The sequence below is a fragment of the Salmo salar genome, chromosome ssa25 (assembly GCF_905237065.1).
Source record: "Salmo salar chromosome ssa25, Ssal_v3.1, whole genome shotgun sequence".
NCBI lineage: Eukaryota > Metazoa > Chordata > Actinopteri > Salmoniformes > Salmonidae > Salmo > Salmo salar.
Genome location: NC_059466.1, coordinates 50158468 through 50175165, shown reverse-complemented (window position 1 = coordinate 50175165; position 16698 = coordinate 50158468). Strand labels below are relative to the sequence as shown.

Here is a 16698-nt window from a genome sequence, read left to right as displayed (position 1 = left end):
AGAGGTGTGGGTCATGTCTAATAGAGGTGGTGGGTCTAATAGAGGTGGTCTGTCTAATAGAGGTGGTCTGTCTAATAGAGGTGGTCTGTCTAATAGAGATGGTCTGTCTAATAGAGGTGGTGGGTCTAATAGAGGTGGTCGGTCTAATAGAGGTGGTCGGTCTAATAGAGGTGGTCTGTCTAATAGAGGTGGTCTGTCTAATAGAGGTGGTCTGTCTAATAGAGGTGGTCTGTCTAATAGAGGTGGTGGGTCTAATAGAGGTGGTGGGTCTAATAGAGGTGGTGGGTCTAATAGAGGTGGTCTGTCTAATAGAGGTGGTCTGTCTAATAGAGGTGGTCTGTCTAATAGAGGTGGTGGGTCTAATAGAGGTGGTCTGTCTAATAGAGGTGGTGGGTCTAATAGAGGTGGTCTGTCTAATAGAGGTGGTCGGTCTAATAGAGGTGGTCTGTCTAATAGAGGTGGTGGGTCTAATAGAGGTGGTCTGTCTAATAGAGGTGGTCGGTCTAATAGAGGTGGTCTGTCTAATAGAGGTGGTCTGTCTAATAGAGGTGGTCGGTCTAATAGAGGTGGTGGGTCTAATAGAGGTGGTGGGTCTAATAGAGGTGGTCTGTCGAATAGAGGTGGTCTGTCTAATAGAGGTGGTGGGTCTAATAGAGGTGGTCTGTCTAATAGAGGTGGTCTGTCTAATAGAGGTGGTCTGTCTAATAGAGGTGGTGGGTCTAATAGAGGTGGTCTGTCTAATAGAGGTGGTGGGTCTAATAGAGGTGGTCTGTCTAATAGAGGTGGTCTGTCTAATAGAGGTGGTGGGTCTAATAGAGGTGGTCTGTCTAATAGAGGTGGTGGGTCTAATAGAGGTGGTCTGTCTAATAGAGGTGGTGGGTCTAATAGAGGTGGTCTGTCTAATAGAGGTGGTCTGTCTAATAGAGGTGGTCTGTCTAATAGAGGTGGTGGGTCTAATAGAGGTGGTGGGTCTAATAGAGGTGGTGGGTCTAATAGAGGTGGTGTGTCTAATAGAGGTGGTGGGTCTAATAGAGGTGGTCTGTCTAATAGAGGTGGTGGGTCACGTGTTTAGCTACAGTAGATGTAGAAACAACAAACTGTTGTAATAAACTGCGTAGTCAGCGACTTTAGAATCACAATGTTTATCATATCCAGGTTCATACAAAAACATGCTCAATAAAAATGTTAATATTTAATACAAGGCTCAGATCTTCTGTTTAAGTTACCCCCTTTGCACACATGACAGAATAATGCTTCAACTCATAGTGTGCGTACCAAATGGCACACTTATACCTACATAGTGCACTACTTATGACCAGAGCCCTATGGACCCTGTACAAAAGTAGTGCACTATGTAGGGAATAGAGCGTCGTTTGGGACACACAGCCATGGAAACCAACCCCGCCGACCATAGAGTAAAAGTGAAAATGATGTGGGGTCCCGTGTGGCTCAGTTGGTAGAGCATGGTGTTTGCAACGACAGGGTTGTGGGTTCGATTCCCACGGGGGGCCATGTATGAAATGTATGCATTCACTACTGTAAGTTTGCTCTGGATAAGAGCGTCTGCTAAATGACTAAAATGTAAATGTAATCGTACAGCCTGGATACCATCCGAGCTGTGTTATAGAGCAATATACCAGACATCACTCTGTTCGGTGTACAGGTCTAATGCCTTAAGAAAGGTCATTTACATATGATCAGACGTTTACCGTGAATGTGATGTCTGCGAACATCAGCGTGCCGTTCCATAAAACGCCTTCGGTTGAATCCCAGCCCTCGTCAACAAATAATACAGTACTTACAAAACGGTAGCTGTCCTCAGAATACTCAGAGCATCAATAAAACATGAAAATAGATTCATACATAATTATTACATTAAAAGAAAGAACACATAATATATTTATATATATACAACAATCAAAGATGTACAATATTTACAAAGACATTGACTGACGTTTAATCTCATAACAAGGGGAGAGAAACTGTTCCAATCAACACCCTCAAGCCCTTTTCACTATGTAACAAGAGAAGAGAAGAGAGGAGATGAGAGAGGAGAAGAGAAGAGAGGAGGAGAGAGGAGAAGAGAAGAGAGGAGGAGAGGGGGGAAGAGAGGAGATGAGAGAAGGAGAAGAGAAGAGAGGAGAAGAGAGGAGAGAGGAGAAGAGAAGAGAGGAGGAGAGGGGGGAAGAGAGGAGGAGGAGAGAAGGGGAGAGGAGAGGAGAGGAGAAGAGAAGAGGAGGAGAGAGGAGGAGGAGAGAAGGGGAGAGGAGAGGAGAGAAGGAGAAGAGAGGAGAAGAGAGGAGAAGAGAGAAGGAGAAGAGAAGAGAGGAGAAGAGAGGAGAGAAGAGACAAGAGAAGGATACTACTCAATGTCTGGTGCTTGGCTCGTTGTAGTGTGATCCGAGAGAGAGAGAGAGAGAGAGAGAGAGAGAGAGAGAGAGAGAGCAGAGTACACTTAATAAGGATTGAATTCATAGTTGTGTATTCATCCTGCCGTCGACCACCGTCACATCTTACTAACCACCAACACAATGATACAATTTCACACTGGATAACAGGAAGTACCTTCTTCAGCCTTTGAAATGATCTCCCCCTTCATGTGGTGTACATGGTACAGTCCTAAAGCAGACACAGAGGGAGAAGTGTAATGTACCAACCAGCGGTGTAGCGGAGGGTAAACAAGTAAACGCTGTAGACACACCTTTTTGCGACCCGGCGACCCGGTGATCAGAGTTTACCCATCTATAGTTTTACCACTACAGCCCAGGTACTAACCCCAGGTATTAACCCAGGTACTAACCCCAGATACTAACCCAGGTACAAACCCAGATACTAACCCAGGTACAAACCCAGGTACTAAACCCAGATACTAACCCAGGTACAAACCCAGGTACTAACCCCGGTACTAACCCCAGGTACTCACCCCAGGTACTACCCCAGGTACTGACCCCAGGTACTACCCCAGGTACTAACCCAGGTACTAACCACAGGTACTGACCCCAGGTACTACCCCAGGTACTAACCCAGGTACTAACCCAGGTACTAACCCCAGGTATTAACCCCAGGTACTAACCCAGGTACTAACCAGGTACTAACCCAGGTACTAACCCAGGTACTAACCCCAGGTATAACAGACTAACCAGGACAACCAGGTACTAACCCCAGAACCTGACCCAGGTACTAACCCCAGATACTGACCCCTGGTACTAACCCCAGGTACTAACCCAGGTACTAACCCAGGTACTAACCCCAGGTACTAACCCCAGGTACTAACCCAGGTACTAACCCCAGGTACTAACCCCAGGTACTAACCCAGGTACTAACCCAGGTACTAACCCCAGGTACTAACCCCAGGTACTAACCCAGGTACTAACCCCAGGTACTAACCCCAGGTACTAACCCCAGGTACTAACCCAGGTACTACCCCAGGTACTAACCCAGGTACTAACCCCAGGTACTAACCCCAGGTACTAACCCCAGGTACTAACCCAGGTACTAACCCCAGGTACTAACCCCAGGTACTAACCCAGGTACTAACCCAGGTACTAACCCAGGTACTAACCCCAGGTACTAACCCAGGTACTAACCCAGGTACTAACCCCAGGTACTAACCCAGGTACTAACCCCAGATACTAACCAGGTACTAACCCAGGTACTAACCCAGGTACTAACCCCAGGTACTAACCCAGGTACTAACCCCACCTAGACTTTACTTTCACAGCACAGAATGTGTCTATTGGACTTGTTGAGGTGATATTATTCTACTGTAGTCTGGATGACTGTCACGTTGTACAGGGCCATATTTTCCTAACTGAAACCCTTAGGCCTACATCGGCTACAGTAAAAAAAAAAATGCATTTCCGTTTTTCTTGGAATAGAAACACCATAATATTAATCAAATTAATTAAGCTACATTTCTAAAAACCCATCCCATAAAAGGGTTTAAAGTCTCTAGTACAGCCAGTATTAATAACCGTTAAATGCATTTTTTAATTAAATCGCTTTAGCTGTGATTGTAGAATGTCAAGTCTCCCTTTTGTTATTTCAATTTTATAACTAAAATGTTTGACTGTATTTAAAGACATGGATGACTTGTATGCTGTGTGTTGACATGTACAAATTAACGAGCGATTTAATAACTTAATTTCTTAATTAATGGTGGTCAAACTAACACTTAACCAACATTAATGGCAACAGTGGCTGACACTTAAATAACCTCGCAAGCTGTGCTGCAGTATGACGCAACTTTTAAAAAGGACGAACCACTGTAGGAGTAAATACATTACAGAGGCAGGAGAGGAAGAGGAGAAGAGAAGAGAAGAGAAGAGAGGAGAGGAGAGGAGAGGAGAGGAGAGGAGAGGAGAGGAGAGGAGAGGAGAGGAGAGGAGAGGAGAGGAGAGGAGAGGAGAGGAGAGGAGAGGAGAGAAGTGAAGAGGAGAGGAGAAGAGAGGAGAGGAGAGGAGAGGAGAGGAGAGGAGAGGAGAGGAGAGGAGAGGAGAGGAGAGGAGAGGAGAGGAGAGAGCATGTGATTTGTACTGTCTCTCCAACAGGACCAGTAAAGGGCAACATTGAAGCCATATCAGGTTAGTTTGAATAATACAGCAGATAACATCCCTTCCTCAGGTTTCAAATCCGTTCAAATGAACACAGCCCATAATGAGATGAACAGGTTAAACAGATTTAGTGGGGTTTAATAATGAACACAGCCCATAATGAGATGATCGTACAGCCTGGATACCATCCGAGGTGTGTTATAGAGCAATATACCAGGTTCAACAGCCTGGGGCGAATCAGGATCAGTCGAAGAGGGCAAGACAGTAGGCACGCGCCAAACACCAAACACAACAAATCAACACTAGCACACATATCACAGCAGGCCACCTCAGCTGTAATAACATACTGTATATAGTATCACGGCAGGCCACCTCAGCTGTAATAACATACTGTATATAGTATCACGGCAGGCCACCTCAGCTGTAATAACATACTGTATATAGTATCACAGCAGGCCACCTCAGCTGTAATAACATACTGTATATAGTATCACGGCAGGCCACCTCAGCTGTAATAACATACTGTATATAGTATCACAGCAGGCCACCTCAGCTGTAATAACATACTGTATATAGTATCACAGCAGGCCACCTCAGCTGTAATAACATACTGTATATAGTATCACGGCAGGCCACCTCAGCTGTAATAACATACTGTATATAGTATCACGGCAGGCCACCTCAGCTGTAATAACATACTGTATATAGTATCACGGCAGACCACCTCAGCTGTAATAACATACTGTATATAGTATCACAGCAGGCCACCTCAGCTGTAATAACATACTGTATATAGTATCACAGCAGGCCACCTCAGCTGTAATAACATACTGTATATAGTATCACAGCAGGCCACCTCAGCTGTAATAACATACTGTATATAGTATCACAGCAGGCCACCTCAGCTGTAATAACATACTGTATATAGTATCACGGCAGACCACCTCAGCTGTAATAACATACTGTATATAGTATCACAGCAGGCCACCTCAGCTGTAATAACATACTGTATATAGTATCACGGCAGGCCACCTCAGCTGTAATAACATACTGTATATAGTATCACAGCAGGCCACCTCAGCTGTAATAACATACTGTATATAGTATCACGGCAGACCACCTCAGCTGTAATAACATACTGTATATAGTATCACGGCAGGCCACCTCAGCTGTAATAACATACTGTATATAGTATCACGGCAGGCCACCTCAGCTGTAATAACATACTGTATATAGTATCACGGCAGGCCACCTCAGCTGTAATAACATACTGTATATAGTATCACGGCAGGCCACCTCAGCTGTAATAACATACTGTATATAGTATCACAGCAGGCCACCTCAGCTGTAATAACATACTGTATATAGTATCACGGCAGGCCACCTCAGCTGTAATAACATACTGTATATAGTATCACAGCAGGCCACCTCAGCTGTAATAACATACTGTATATAGTATCACGGCAGGCCACCTCAGCTGTAATAACATACTGTATATAGTATCACAGCAGGCCACCTCAGCTGTAATAACATACTGTATATAGTATCACAGCAGGCCACCTCAGCTGTAATAACATACTGTATATAGTATCACAGCAGGCCACCTCAGCTGTAATAACATACTGTATATAGTATCACAGCAGGCCACCTCAGCTGTAATAACATACTGTATATAGTATCACAGCAGGCCACCTCAGCTGTAATAACATACTGTATATAGTATCACAGCAGGCCACCTCAGCTGTAATAACATACTGTATATAGTATCACGGCAGGCCACCTCAGCTGTAATAACATACTGTATATAGTGTCACGGCAGGCCACCTCAGCTGTAATAACATACTGTATATAGTATCACAGCAGGCCACCTCAGCTGTAATAACATACTGTATATAGTATCACGGCAGGCCACCTCAGCTGTAATAACATACTGTATATAGTATCACGGCAGGCCACCTCAGCTGTAATAACATACTGTATATAGTATCACAGCAGGCCACCTCAGCAATAATTTCATACCTTGATTACATTGAGACAGAATCACATATTTATTTTTATTTGTTGGCAATACTTATGAACAGATTTCATAAATTAAACAAATGTTTTGTTCAATTCCTGGTGATTTTACAGTCTTTTTTAATTTATTTTTATATACCAAAAACTAAACCACCTCCCAAAGAAGTTTGCAGGTATTCTGGGAAATTGTAACACTTCAAAAAAAAAAATGACTTGCGGGTATTGTATTGACCTACAGTACATTTTCTGGGAAATTGTAAGACTTCATAAATAGATGTCTTGATGTAAGAACCACAGCAGGGTTTATAGGTCACACAGTCCAAGTAAAACCACAGACTAATGGACGGAATGGAAGATATCAACAGCCTTTCAATCAATCAGTCCAGGGTTCAAAGGTCAATCTCAATGTGGACATTGATTGCTTCAGGGTGGAATGAAAGAGAAAGGGAAGGGACTGTATCGACGTCTATACGCACCTCAGAAACCAAAATCGGTCCAGAGATTAACGTTCAATCCAGACATTGAAGACGTTTTCTGGACAATGAACGGACAGACAGCACCACTCCAGAACACTATGGGGCATTGTCATTGTCACACCCGTACAGCCGGTACATTGGGGGAGGTCAGGGGTACTTTGGATCCACAGTCGTAGTCTCGGTCAGCTATGTGGTGCCTGGCGATGGGCCTGCCGTGGTGAGGGAACCCCCGTCTGTCCACCTGTCTGTCCCGGATACTAGCGATGTAACTCTGCGGAGGGAGGGAGGGAGGGAGGGAGGGAGAGAGGGAGGGAGAGAGAGGGAGAGGGAGGGAGAGAGAAGGAGAGAGAGAGGGAGAGGGTTTGTCCAGAGCCAAGACAAACAGACAGTGATCGACACAGATGAAGAAATATGAAGACAGATGAAGACAGGCTGAAGACAGGCTGAAGATAGATGAAGACAGATGAAGACAGGATGAAGACAGATGAAGACAGATGAAGACAGGCTGAAGACAGATGAAGACAGGCTGAAGACAGATGAAGACAGATGAAGACAGATGAAGACAGATGAAGACAGGCTGAAGACAGATGAAGACAGGCTGAAGACAGGCTGAAGACAGATGAAGACAGATGAAGACAGATGAAGACAGATGAAGACAGGCTGAAGACAGGCTGAAGACAGATGAAGACAGATGAAGACAGGCTGAAGAAAGATGAAGACAGATGAAGACAGATGAAGACAGATGAAGACAGGCTGAAGACAGATGAAGACAGGCTGAAGACAGATGAAGACAGATGAAGACAGATGAAGACAGATGAAGACAGATGAAGACAGGCTGAAGACAGATGAAGACAGGCTGAAGACAGATGAAGACAGATGAAGACAGGCTGAAGACAGATGAAGACAGATGAAGACAGATGAAGACAGGCTGAAGAAATATGAAGTGAAGAAATATGAAGAAATATGAAGACAGATGAAGACAGATGAAGACAGGCACAGCTTTATAGAAGATATATTGAGAGGCACACATACCTATTTACAGACACTGAAATAGGCACAAATATATATTGACGCAGACATATTGACACCCATTGAGACGGACAATTAGATACAGTATTCCCTATAGTGTACTGCTTTTGGCCTGGGCCCAAAGGGAAAAGGGTGCCATTTGGGACTCATACAGGCAGAGAGCCAGAGAGCCAGGGTCTTACAGGAGAGGGCACGTCCCCATCGAAGCGTAGACTGTGGTTTGGTTTCCTGTGGTAGGTGATAGGCTCAGGGAGGAGGGGTTTGTTGGTGGTGGTGGTAAGTGGAGGAGGGTGGTGGTATTGCTTCTGTCTCTTCTTCTTCTTCCTCACTTCTTTCTGCATCATCTCTTCCTTCTGGTGGATCCTAATCAACTGGACCCTCCGCTGCTGTCGACTGAGAACCACTGGAGAGAGAGAAACAGGAGGAGAGGATGAGAGAGGGAGGGCAGAGAGAGAATGAGAGAGACAAAGGGTAGAGAGAGAGAGAGAGAGAGAGAGAGAGAGAGAGAGAGAGAGAGAGAGAGAGAGAGAGAGAAGACAAAGGGTAGAGAGAGAGAGAGAGAGAGAAACAGACAGAGAGGCAGAGAGATAAATAAAGACAGTCTGAAACCTCCTCATCTTCCATCCAACAGCACAAATAGCACAGTCCACCATTCATACAGCATCCAGAGGAGAAGACTGACAGTCTGATGGAAACCTCCTCGTCTTCCATCATTCATACAGCATCCAGAGGAAGAGACTTGAAAACCTCCTCGTCTTCTACCATTCATACAGCATCCAGAGGAAGAGACTTGAAAACCTCCTCGTCTTCCATCATTCATACAGCATCCAGAGGAAGAGACTTGAAAACCTCCTCGTCTTCCATCATTCATACAGCATCCAGAGGAAGAGACTTGAAAACCTCCTCGTCTTCCATCATTCATACAGCTTCCCTCTTTTCACATCGTTCAAGACACAATTATCCACCCAGCACGATGCCTGGGGATAATGAAAACGACAACACATTGTGCTACAGCACAAACAGAATCATAAAATGTTTTGAGAACCCTCCTCCAAGAAGCACAGGACTAATAATACTGTTCGCTGTTCATTATCAGCAGGACTAATACTACTGTTCCCTGTTCATTATCAGCAGGACTAATAATACTGTTCCCTGTTCATTATCAGCAGGACTAATACTACTGTTCCCTGTTCATTATCAGCAGGACTAATACTACTGTTCGCTGTTCATTATCAGCAGGACTAATAATACTGTTCCCTGTTCATTATCAGCAGGACTAATACTACTGTTCCCTGTTCATTATCAGCAGGACTAATAATACTGTTCCCTGTTCATTATCAGCAGGACTAATAATACTGTTCCCTGTTCATTATCAGCAGGACTAATAATACTGTTCCCTGTTCATTATCAGCAGGACTAATAATACTGTTCCCTGTTCATTATCAGCAGGACTAATAATACTGTTCCCTGTTCATTATCAGCAGGACTAATACTACTGTTCCCTGTTCATTATCAGCAGGACTAATACTACTGTTCGCTGTTCATTATCAGCAGGACTAATAATACTGTTCCCTGTTCATTATCAGCAGGACTAATAATACTGTTCCCTGTTCATTATCAGCAGGACTAATAATACTGTTCCCTGTTCATTATCAGCAGGACTAATAATACTGTTCCCTGTTCATTATCAGCAGGACTAATAATACTGTTCCCTGTTCATTATCAGCAGGACTAATAATACTGTTCCCTGTTCATTATCAGCAGGACTAATACTACTGTTCCCTGTTCATTATCAGCAGGACTAATACTACTGTTCCCTGTTCATTATCAACAGCAGCAGGACTAATACTACTGTTCCCTGTTCATTATCAGCAGGACTAATACTACTGTTCCCTGTTCATTATCAGCAGGACTAATACTACTGTTCCCTGTTCATTATCAGCAGCAGCAGAATGTGTGTCATAACTGCTGCTTTCTCTCTCTTTTGTGCCTCAACAGTCCACACACAGCCAGAGGTAGAGGCACCATTTGTCATTATCTCCACTTAATGATGTCCTCTTTACCCTCCTTTCTGCATCTCCCTGTCTCTCACCCCTCCTCACACCATCATCTCTTTTTACCCTCCTCTCTGCTTCTCCCTTTCTCTCACCCCTCTTTTACCCTCCTCTCTTCCTCACCCTGTCTCTTACCCCCTCTAACCCTCCTCTCTATAACTCATTGCCTCTCCCATCTTGTCCCTGCCCCCTTGACCTCCCTACCCCCTCTTGACCTCCTTGCTGCCCCCCCCCAACCACCTCTTGACCTCCTTGCTGCTCCCCCCTCATCCCTCTGCCCCCCTTCACCCTCTTCCCAGCAATCAAAACATATAATCTTGGGAGAGTGGGGAGGAGGGGTCCACAGGTTGTTACTATGACAACCACCAGATTCCAACCACAGCACCACAGCCAAAGCTTCCTTCCCTCTCTTTTGATTCAGAGCACATGCTTTGATCACAAGCCATCACACGTTCACAGTTTAATCACATTAGATATGTGACTTCCTGTTAAAGCATAATTATATGTAGAACCTCATTCTATGAAACCGCTGATTCTGTGGTGGTGGTATATAGCCTACCTCCAACCTTTGTTAGACTTCAGTTGCAGATTTTGACATTATCGCTCATAGTCTGCTGCTGGAAACACATATGTGTTATGGCTTTAACACCCCCTTGCTATATTGTGGATAAAGAGTTACCTGTCTAACAGAACACAGAGGGTGTTCTTTAATGGAAGCCTCTCCAACATAATCCTGGTAGAAGCAGGAATTCCCCAGGGCAGCTGTCTAGGCCCATTACTTTTTTTTCAATCTTTACTAATGACATGCCACTTGCTCTGAGTAAAGTCAGAGTGTCTATGTATGCGGATGACTCAACACTATACACGTCAGCTACTAAAATGACTGGAACACTTAACAAAGAGCTGCAGTTAGTTTCATAATGGGTGGCAATGAATAACTTAGTCCTAAATATTTTTTAAACTAAAAGCATTATATTTGGGACAAATCATTCACTAAACCTCAACTAAATCTTGTAATAAATAATGTGGATATTGAGGCAGGTTGTACAGGCCCTAGTTTTGTCGCACCTGGACTACTGTTCAGTCATGTGGTCAAGTGCCACAATAAGGGATTTAGGAAAATTGCAATTGGCTCAGAACAGGGCAGCACGGCTGGTCCTTGGATGTACACAGAGAGCTAATATTAATAATATGCATGTCAATCTCTCCTGGCTCAAAGTGGAGGAGAGATTGACTTCATCAATACTTGTATTTATGAGAGGTATTGACATGTTGAATGCACCGAGCTGTCTGTCTAAACTACTGGCACACAGCTCAGACACCCATACATACCCCACAAGACATGCAGCAAGAGGTCTCTTCACAGTCCCCAAGTCCAGAACAGACTATGAGAGGTGCACAGTACTACATAGAGCCATGACTACATGGAACTCTATTAAACGTCAAGTAACTGACGCAAGCAGTGAAATTAGATTTTTTTTTAAAGCAGATAAAATACACCTTATGGAACAGCGGGGACTGTGAAGCAACACAAACATAGGCACAGACACATGCATACACACATGATAACATACACGTACACATGGATTTAGTACTGTAGATATGTGGTAGTGGTGGAGTAGGGGCCTGAGGGCACACAGTGTGTCATGAAATCTGTGAATGTATTGTAATGTTTTTAAAATTGTATAAACTGCCTTAATTTTGCTGCACTCCCAGGAAGAGCAGCTAATGGGGATCCTTAATAAATACAAATACAATCCCACTATAGGTCAGTTAGACTCAGATTAAGCCTAGTCCTGACCCTCATTGATTTGTAGTACTGGACTTGGCTTAAAGTAACTGCCCAGTTAAAAGCTTACTTTTAAAAGTTAACATTCTGTTAACTCATACCCAAATAATGTTGCCGACTCATCCTATGCTCGTATTTGTGTCCAGTGCATGAATGGCAGAAAAAAAATACTTAAAAAAACCACACCTCAAACCTCTATCTCACAGAGACCATTTTAAAAATACTATTTCCTCATTGAGGATGATGTGCTACTCCTAGGTAGGATGAGCTGGCCAATCAGTGGTCTAGACCGTAGAGGATGAGCTGGCCAATCAGTGGTCTAGAGCGTAGAGGATGAGCTGGCCAATCAGTGGTCTAGAGCGTAGAGGATGAGCTGGCCAATCAGTGGTCTAGAGCGTAGAGGATGAGCTGGCCAATCAGTGGTCTAGAGCGTCGAGGATGAGCTGGCCAATCAGTGGTCTAGACCGTAGAGGATGAGCTGGCCAATCAGTGGTCTAGAGCGTAGAGGATGAGCTGGCCAATCAGTGGTCTAGAGCGTAGAGGATGAGCTGGCCAATCAGTGGTCTAGAGCGTAGAGGATGAGCTGGCCAATCAGTGGTCTAGAGCGTAGAGGATGAGCTGGCCAATCAGTGGTCTAGAGCGTAGAGGATGAGCTGGCCAATCAGTGGTCTAGAGCGTCGAGGATGAGCTGGCCAATCAGTGGTCTAGAGCGTAGAGGATGAGCTGGCCAATCAGTGGTCTAGAGCGTAGAGGATGAGCTGGCCAATCAGCGGTCTAGAGGAGGAACAGCTGGCCAATCAGTGGTCTAGACCGTAGAGGATGAGCTGGCCAATCAGTGGTCTAGAGCGTAGAGGATGAGCTGGCCAATCAGTGGTCTAGAGCGTAGAGGATGAGCTGGCCAATCAGTGGTCTAGAGCGTAGAGGATGAGCTGGCCAATCAGCGGTCTAGAGGAGGAACAGCTGGCCAATCAGTGGTCTAGACCGTAGAGGATGAGCTGGCCAATCAGTGGTCTAGAGCGTAGAGGATGAGCTGGCCAATCAGTGGTCTAGAGGGCGTAGAGGATGAGCTGGCCAATCAGTGGTCTAGAGCGTCGAGGAAGAGCTGGCCAATCAGTGGTCTAGAGCGTAGAGGATGAGCTGGCCAATCAGTGGTCTAGAGCGTAGAGGATGAGCTGGCCAATCAGCGGTCTAGAGGAGGAACAGCTGGCCAATCAGTGGTCTAGACCGTAGAGGATGAGCTGGCCAATCAGTGGTCTAGACCGTAGAGGATGAGCTGGCCAATCAGTGGTCTAGAGCATAGAGGATGAGCTGGCCAATCAGTGGTCTAGAGCGTAGAGGATGAGCTGGCCAATCAGCGGTCTAGAGGAGGAACTGCTGGCCAATCAGTGGTCTAGAGCGTAGAGGATGACCTGGCCAATCAAAGTAGACCGCATGAATATTTTTCATTACCAATATACGCCCACACCATTCCGACACAGAGAAAAAAGCTGCTTTTGGTATACACAGTTGTTTTGTAAGGAAAACTCTTTCACTCATATTGTAAGTAATTGTAGGTCATATTTCATGAAAATCTGGAAACACTGGACAGTTACTTTAGTCGTGTCTAGGACTTGACTTGAAATTTGGTATGACAAAGACCACAGCTGGCAAGACCGCACCAGATCTATCACTCAACCTCAGTGTGTGAGTATCACTCTGTTAGGGTTAAAGGTCAGGGATCAGACTCAACCCTCAGTGTGTGAGTATCCCTCTGTTAGGGTTAAAGGTCAGAGATCATACTCACCCTCAGTGTGTGAGAATCCCTCTGTTAGGGTTAAAGGTCAGGGATCAGACTCAACCCTCAGTGTGTGAGAATCCCTCTGTTAGGGTTAAAGGTCAGGTATCAGACTCACCCTCAGTGTGTGAGAATCCCTCTGTTAGGGTTAAAGGTCAGGTATCAGACTCACCCTCAGTGTGTGAGAATCCCTCTGTTAGGGTTAAAGGTCAGGGATCAGACTCACCCTCAGTGTGTGAGAATCCCTCTGTTAGGGTTAAAGGTCAGGGATCAGAGATCATACTCACCCTCAGTGTGTGAGTATCCCTCTGTTAGGGTTAAAGGTCAGGTATCAGACTCACCCTCAGTGTGTGAGAATCCCTCGGCGGTTACCTTCCATTGGATGAGGACCCCCAGCAACGCCAGGACAGGCCACACCCCCATGACGACCCAGGTGAACCAGCAGAGAGGACGGGGCGGAGCCACCGTGATTCTCTCAGACATGTATCTGTAATACCATAGAGTCAAGGAATAAGAGGGGGTGTGGTATGTTGGCAAACCCCCCGAGGGACCGTATTGCTATTTTAAACTGGTTACCAACATAAATAGAACAATAAACATGCATTTTTGCATCATACACATGGTATATTGTCTGATATACACTAAGGTTGAAATGCTGTGTCGGCCAATCAGCATACAGGATCCAAACTACCTGGTTTATAATATGTATTTACCTATAATTGTATAAGAAGGTTTAAGACGGCAGTTTAATTCCCTTCAAAAAAAAACTGAACTTTCTTTCACAATCCTAGAACTAAGCAGATTCCTTCAGTGGTCGAGACAACTTCTGAAATCTTGGAAATCAAACCACAGATGTTTAATATATGCTCTTTAGCAGAAACTTATTTTCCCCAAAGCCACTTCCAGTAGTGTTATCTTCCAGTAGTGTTATCTTACAGTAATGTTATCTTACAGTAGTGTTATATATACAGTAATGTTATCTTACAGTAGTGTTATATTACAGTAGTGTTATATTACAGTAATGTTATCTTACAGTAGTGTTATTTTACAGTAATGTTATCTTACTGTAGTGTTATCTTCCAGTAGTGTTATATTACAGTAATGTTATCTTACAGTAGTGTTATATTACAGTAGTATTATCTTACAGTAGTGTTATCTAACTGTAGTGTTATCTTACTGTAGTGTTATCTTACAGTAATGTTATCTTACAGTAATGTTATCTTACTGTAGTGTTATCTTCCAGTAGTGTTATATTACAGTAATGTTATCTTACAGTAGTGTTATCTAACTGTAGTGTTATCTTACATAGTGTTATCTTACAGTAGTGTTATCTTACTGTAGTGTTATTATACAGTAATGTTATCTTACAGTAGTGTTATCTAACTGTAGTGTTATCTAACTGTAGTGTTATCTTACTGTAGTGTTATCTTACAGTAGTATTATCTTACTGTAGTGTTATCTTACAGTAATGTTATCTTACAGTAATGTTATCTTAATGGTGTCATCTTACAGTAGTGTTATCTTACTGTAGTGTTATCTAACTGTAGTGTTATCTTACTGTAGTGTTATCTTACTGTAGTGTTATCTTACAGTAGTATTATCTTACTGTAGTGTTATCTTACAGTAATGTTATCTTACTGTAATGTCATCTTACAGTAGTGTATCTTACTGTAGTGTTATCTTAATGGTGTTATCTTACAGTAGTATTATCTTACTGTAGTGTTATCTTACAGTAATGTTATCTTACTGTAATGTCATCTTACAGTAGTGTTATCTTACTGTAATGTTATCTTAATGGTGTTATCTTACAGTAGTATTATCTTACTGTAGTGTTATCTTACAGTAATGTAATCTCACGGTAATGTTATCTTCCGGTAGTGCGTGCAAAGATTTGAATACATTTTCAGATGGGTGGACCCCACGATCCTGGCGTGGGAAGCACCTCGCTCTACCAGCTGAGCAGGAGAGAAGAGGAGGGGTGAGGAGGAGAGAGGAGGGGAGAGGAGAGGAGGGGAGGGGAGAGGAGGGGAGAAGAGATGGAGGAGAGGGGTGAGGAGAGGAGGAGAGGGGAGAGGAGGGGTGAGGAGAAGAGGATAGGGGAGGTGAGGAGAGGAGGAGAGGAGAGGAGGAGAGGGGAGGAGTGAGAAGAGGGGAGTGTTGAGGGGTGAGGAGAGGAGGTGAGGGGAGAGGAGAGGTGAGGAGAGGAGGATGGGGAGGAGGAGAGGAGGAAAGGGGAGGAGTGAGAAGAGGTGAGTGGTGAGGAGGGGTGAGGGGTGAGCAGAGTGGCGAGGAGAGGAGGAGAGAGTCCTAACTACAACACCAACATACCTGAGAGGAGGGGTGAGGAGAGAAGGAGAGGAGAGGAGAGGAGGAGGGGTGAGGGGTGAGGAGAGAGTCCTAACTACGACACCAACATACCTGAGAGGAGGGGTGAGGAGAGAAGGAGAGGAGAGGAGAGGAGAGGAGGAGGGGTGAGGAGAGAGTCCTAACTACGACACCAACATACCTGAGAGGAGGGGTGAGGAGAGAAGGAGAGGAGAGGAGAGGGGTGAGGGTTGAGGAGAGAGTCCTAACTACGACACCAACATACCTGACCAGAGCAAACAGCTCGAGGAAGTAGTCCACAGAGACGGTGATGACAGCCGAGCCAAACACAGCGGTGGAGAGGGTGGTGAAGAAGCGCTGCCATTGGAGGGTCAGGACGGCGAACAGCATGCCTGACCCCAACAACATCCCCAGGGGAACCCACACCGTCCGGGGGTGGTGGAACTCCTCCATCACCACCTGCATGGGGATTCAATCAATCAATCAATCAACCAATCAACCAAATGAACCTTATTGTCCCCATAAGGAAACTTGATATGTGAGCAGGGCTAACGTGAATACACTGAGTGTACAAAACATTAGGAACACCTTCCTAATATTGAGTTGCACCTCCTTTTGCCTTCAGAACGGCCTCAAGTCGTCAGGGACATGAACTCTACAAGGTGTCAAATATTCCACAGAG

General features: G+C 44.6%; 1 protein-coding gene across 1 annotated transcript in view; it reads right to left on the bottom strand.

Annotated features, from left to right (window-relative positions):
* Positions 1-4675: 4675 nt before the first annotated feature.
* The window catches only part of LOC106586918 (transmembrane protein 198-B), a 43423-nt gene continuing 31400 nt past the window's right edge, over positions 4676-16698 (bottom strand). The window contains exons 4-7 of the mRNA XM_045707885.1: positions 16282-16475; positions 14033-14178; positions 8257-8477; positions 4676-7316 (exon numbers count right to left, since the gene is read on the bottom strand). Coding sequence (XP_045563841.1) covers positions 7161-7316; positions 8257-8477; positions 14033-14178; positions 16282-16475 — 717 coding nt within the window. The 3' untranslated portion in view covers positions 4676-7160. The remainder of the gene's footprint in view (positions 7317-8256; positions 8478-14032; positions 14179-16281; positions 16476-16698) is intronic.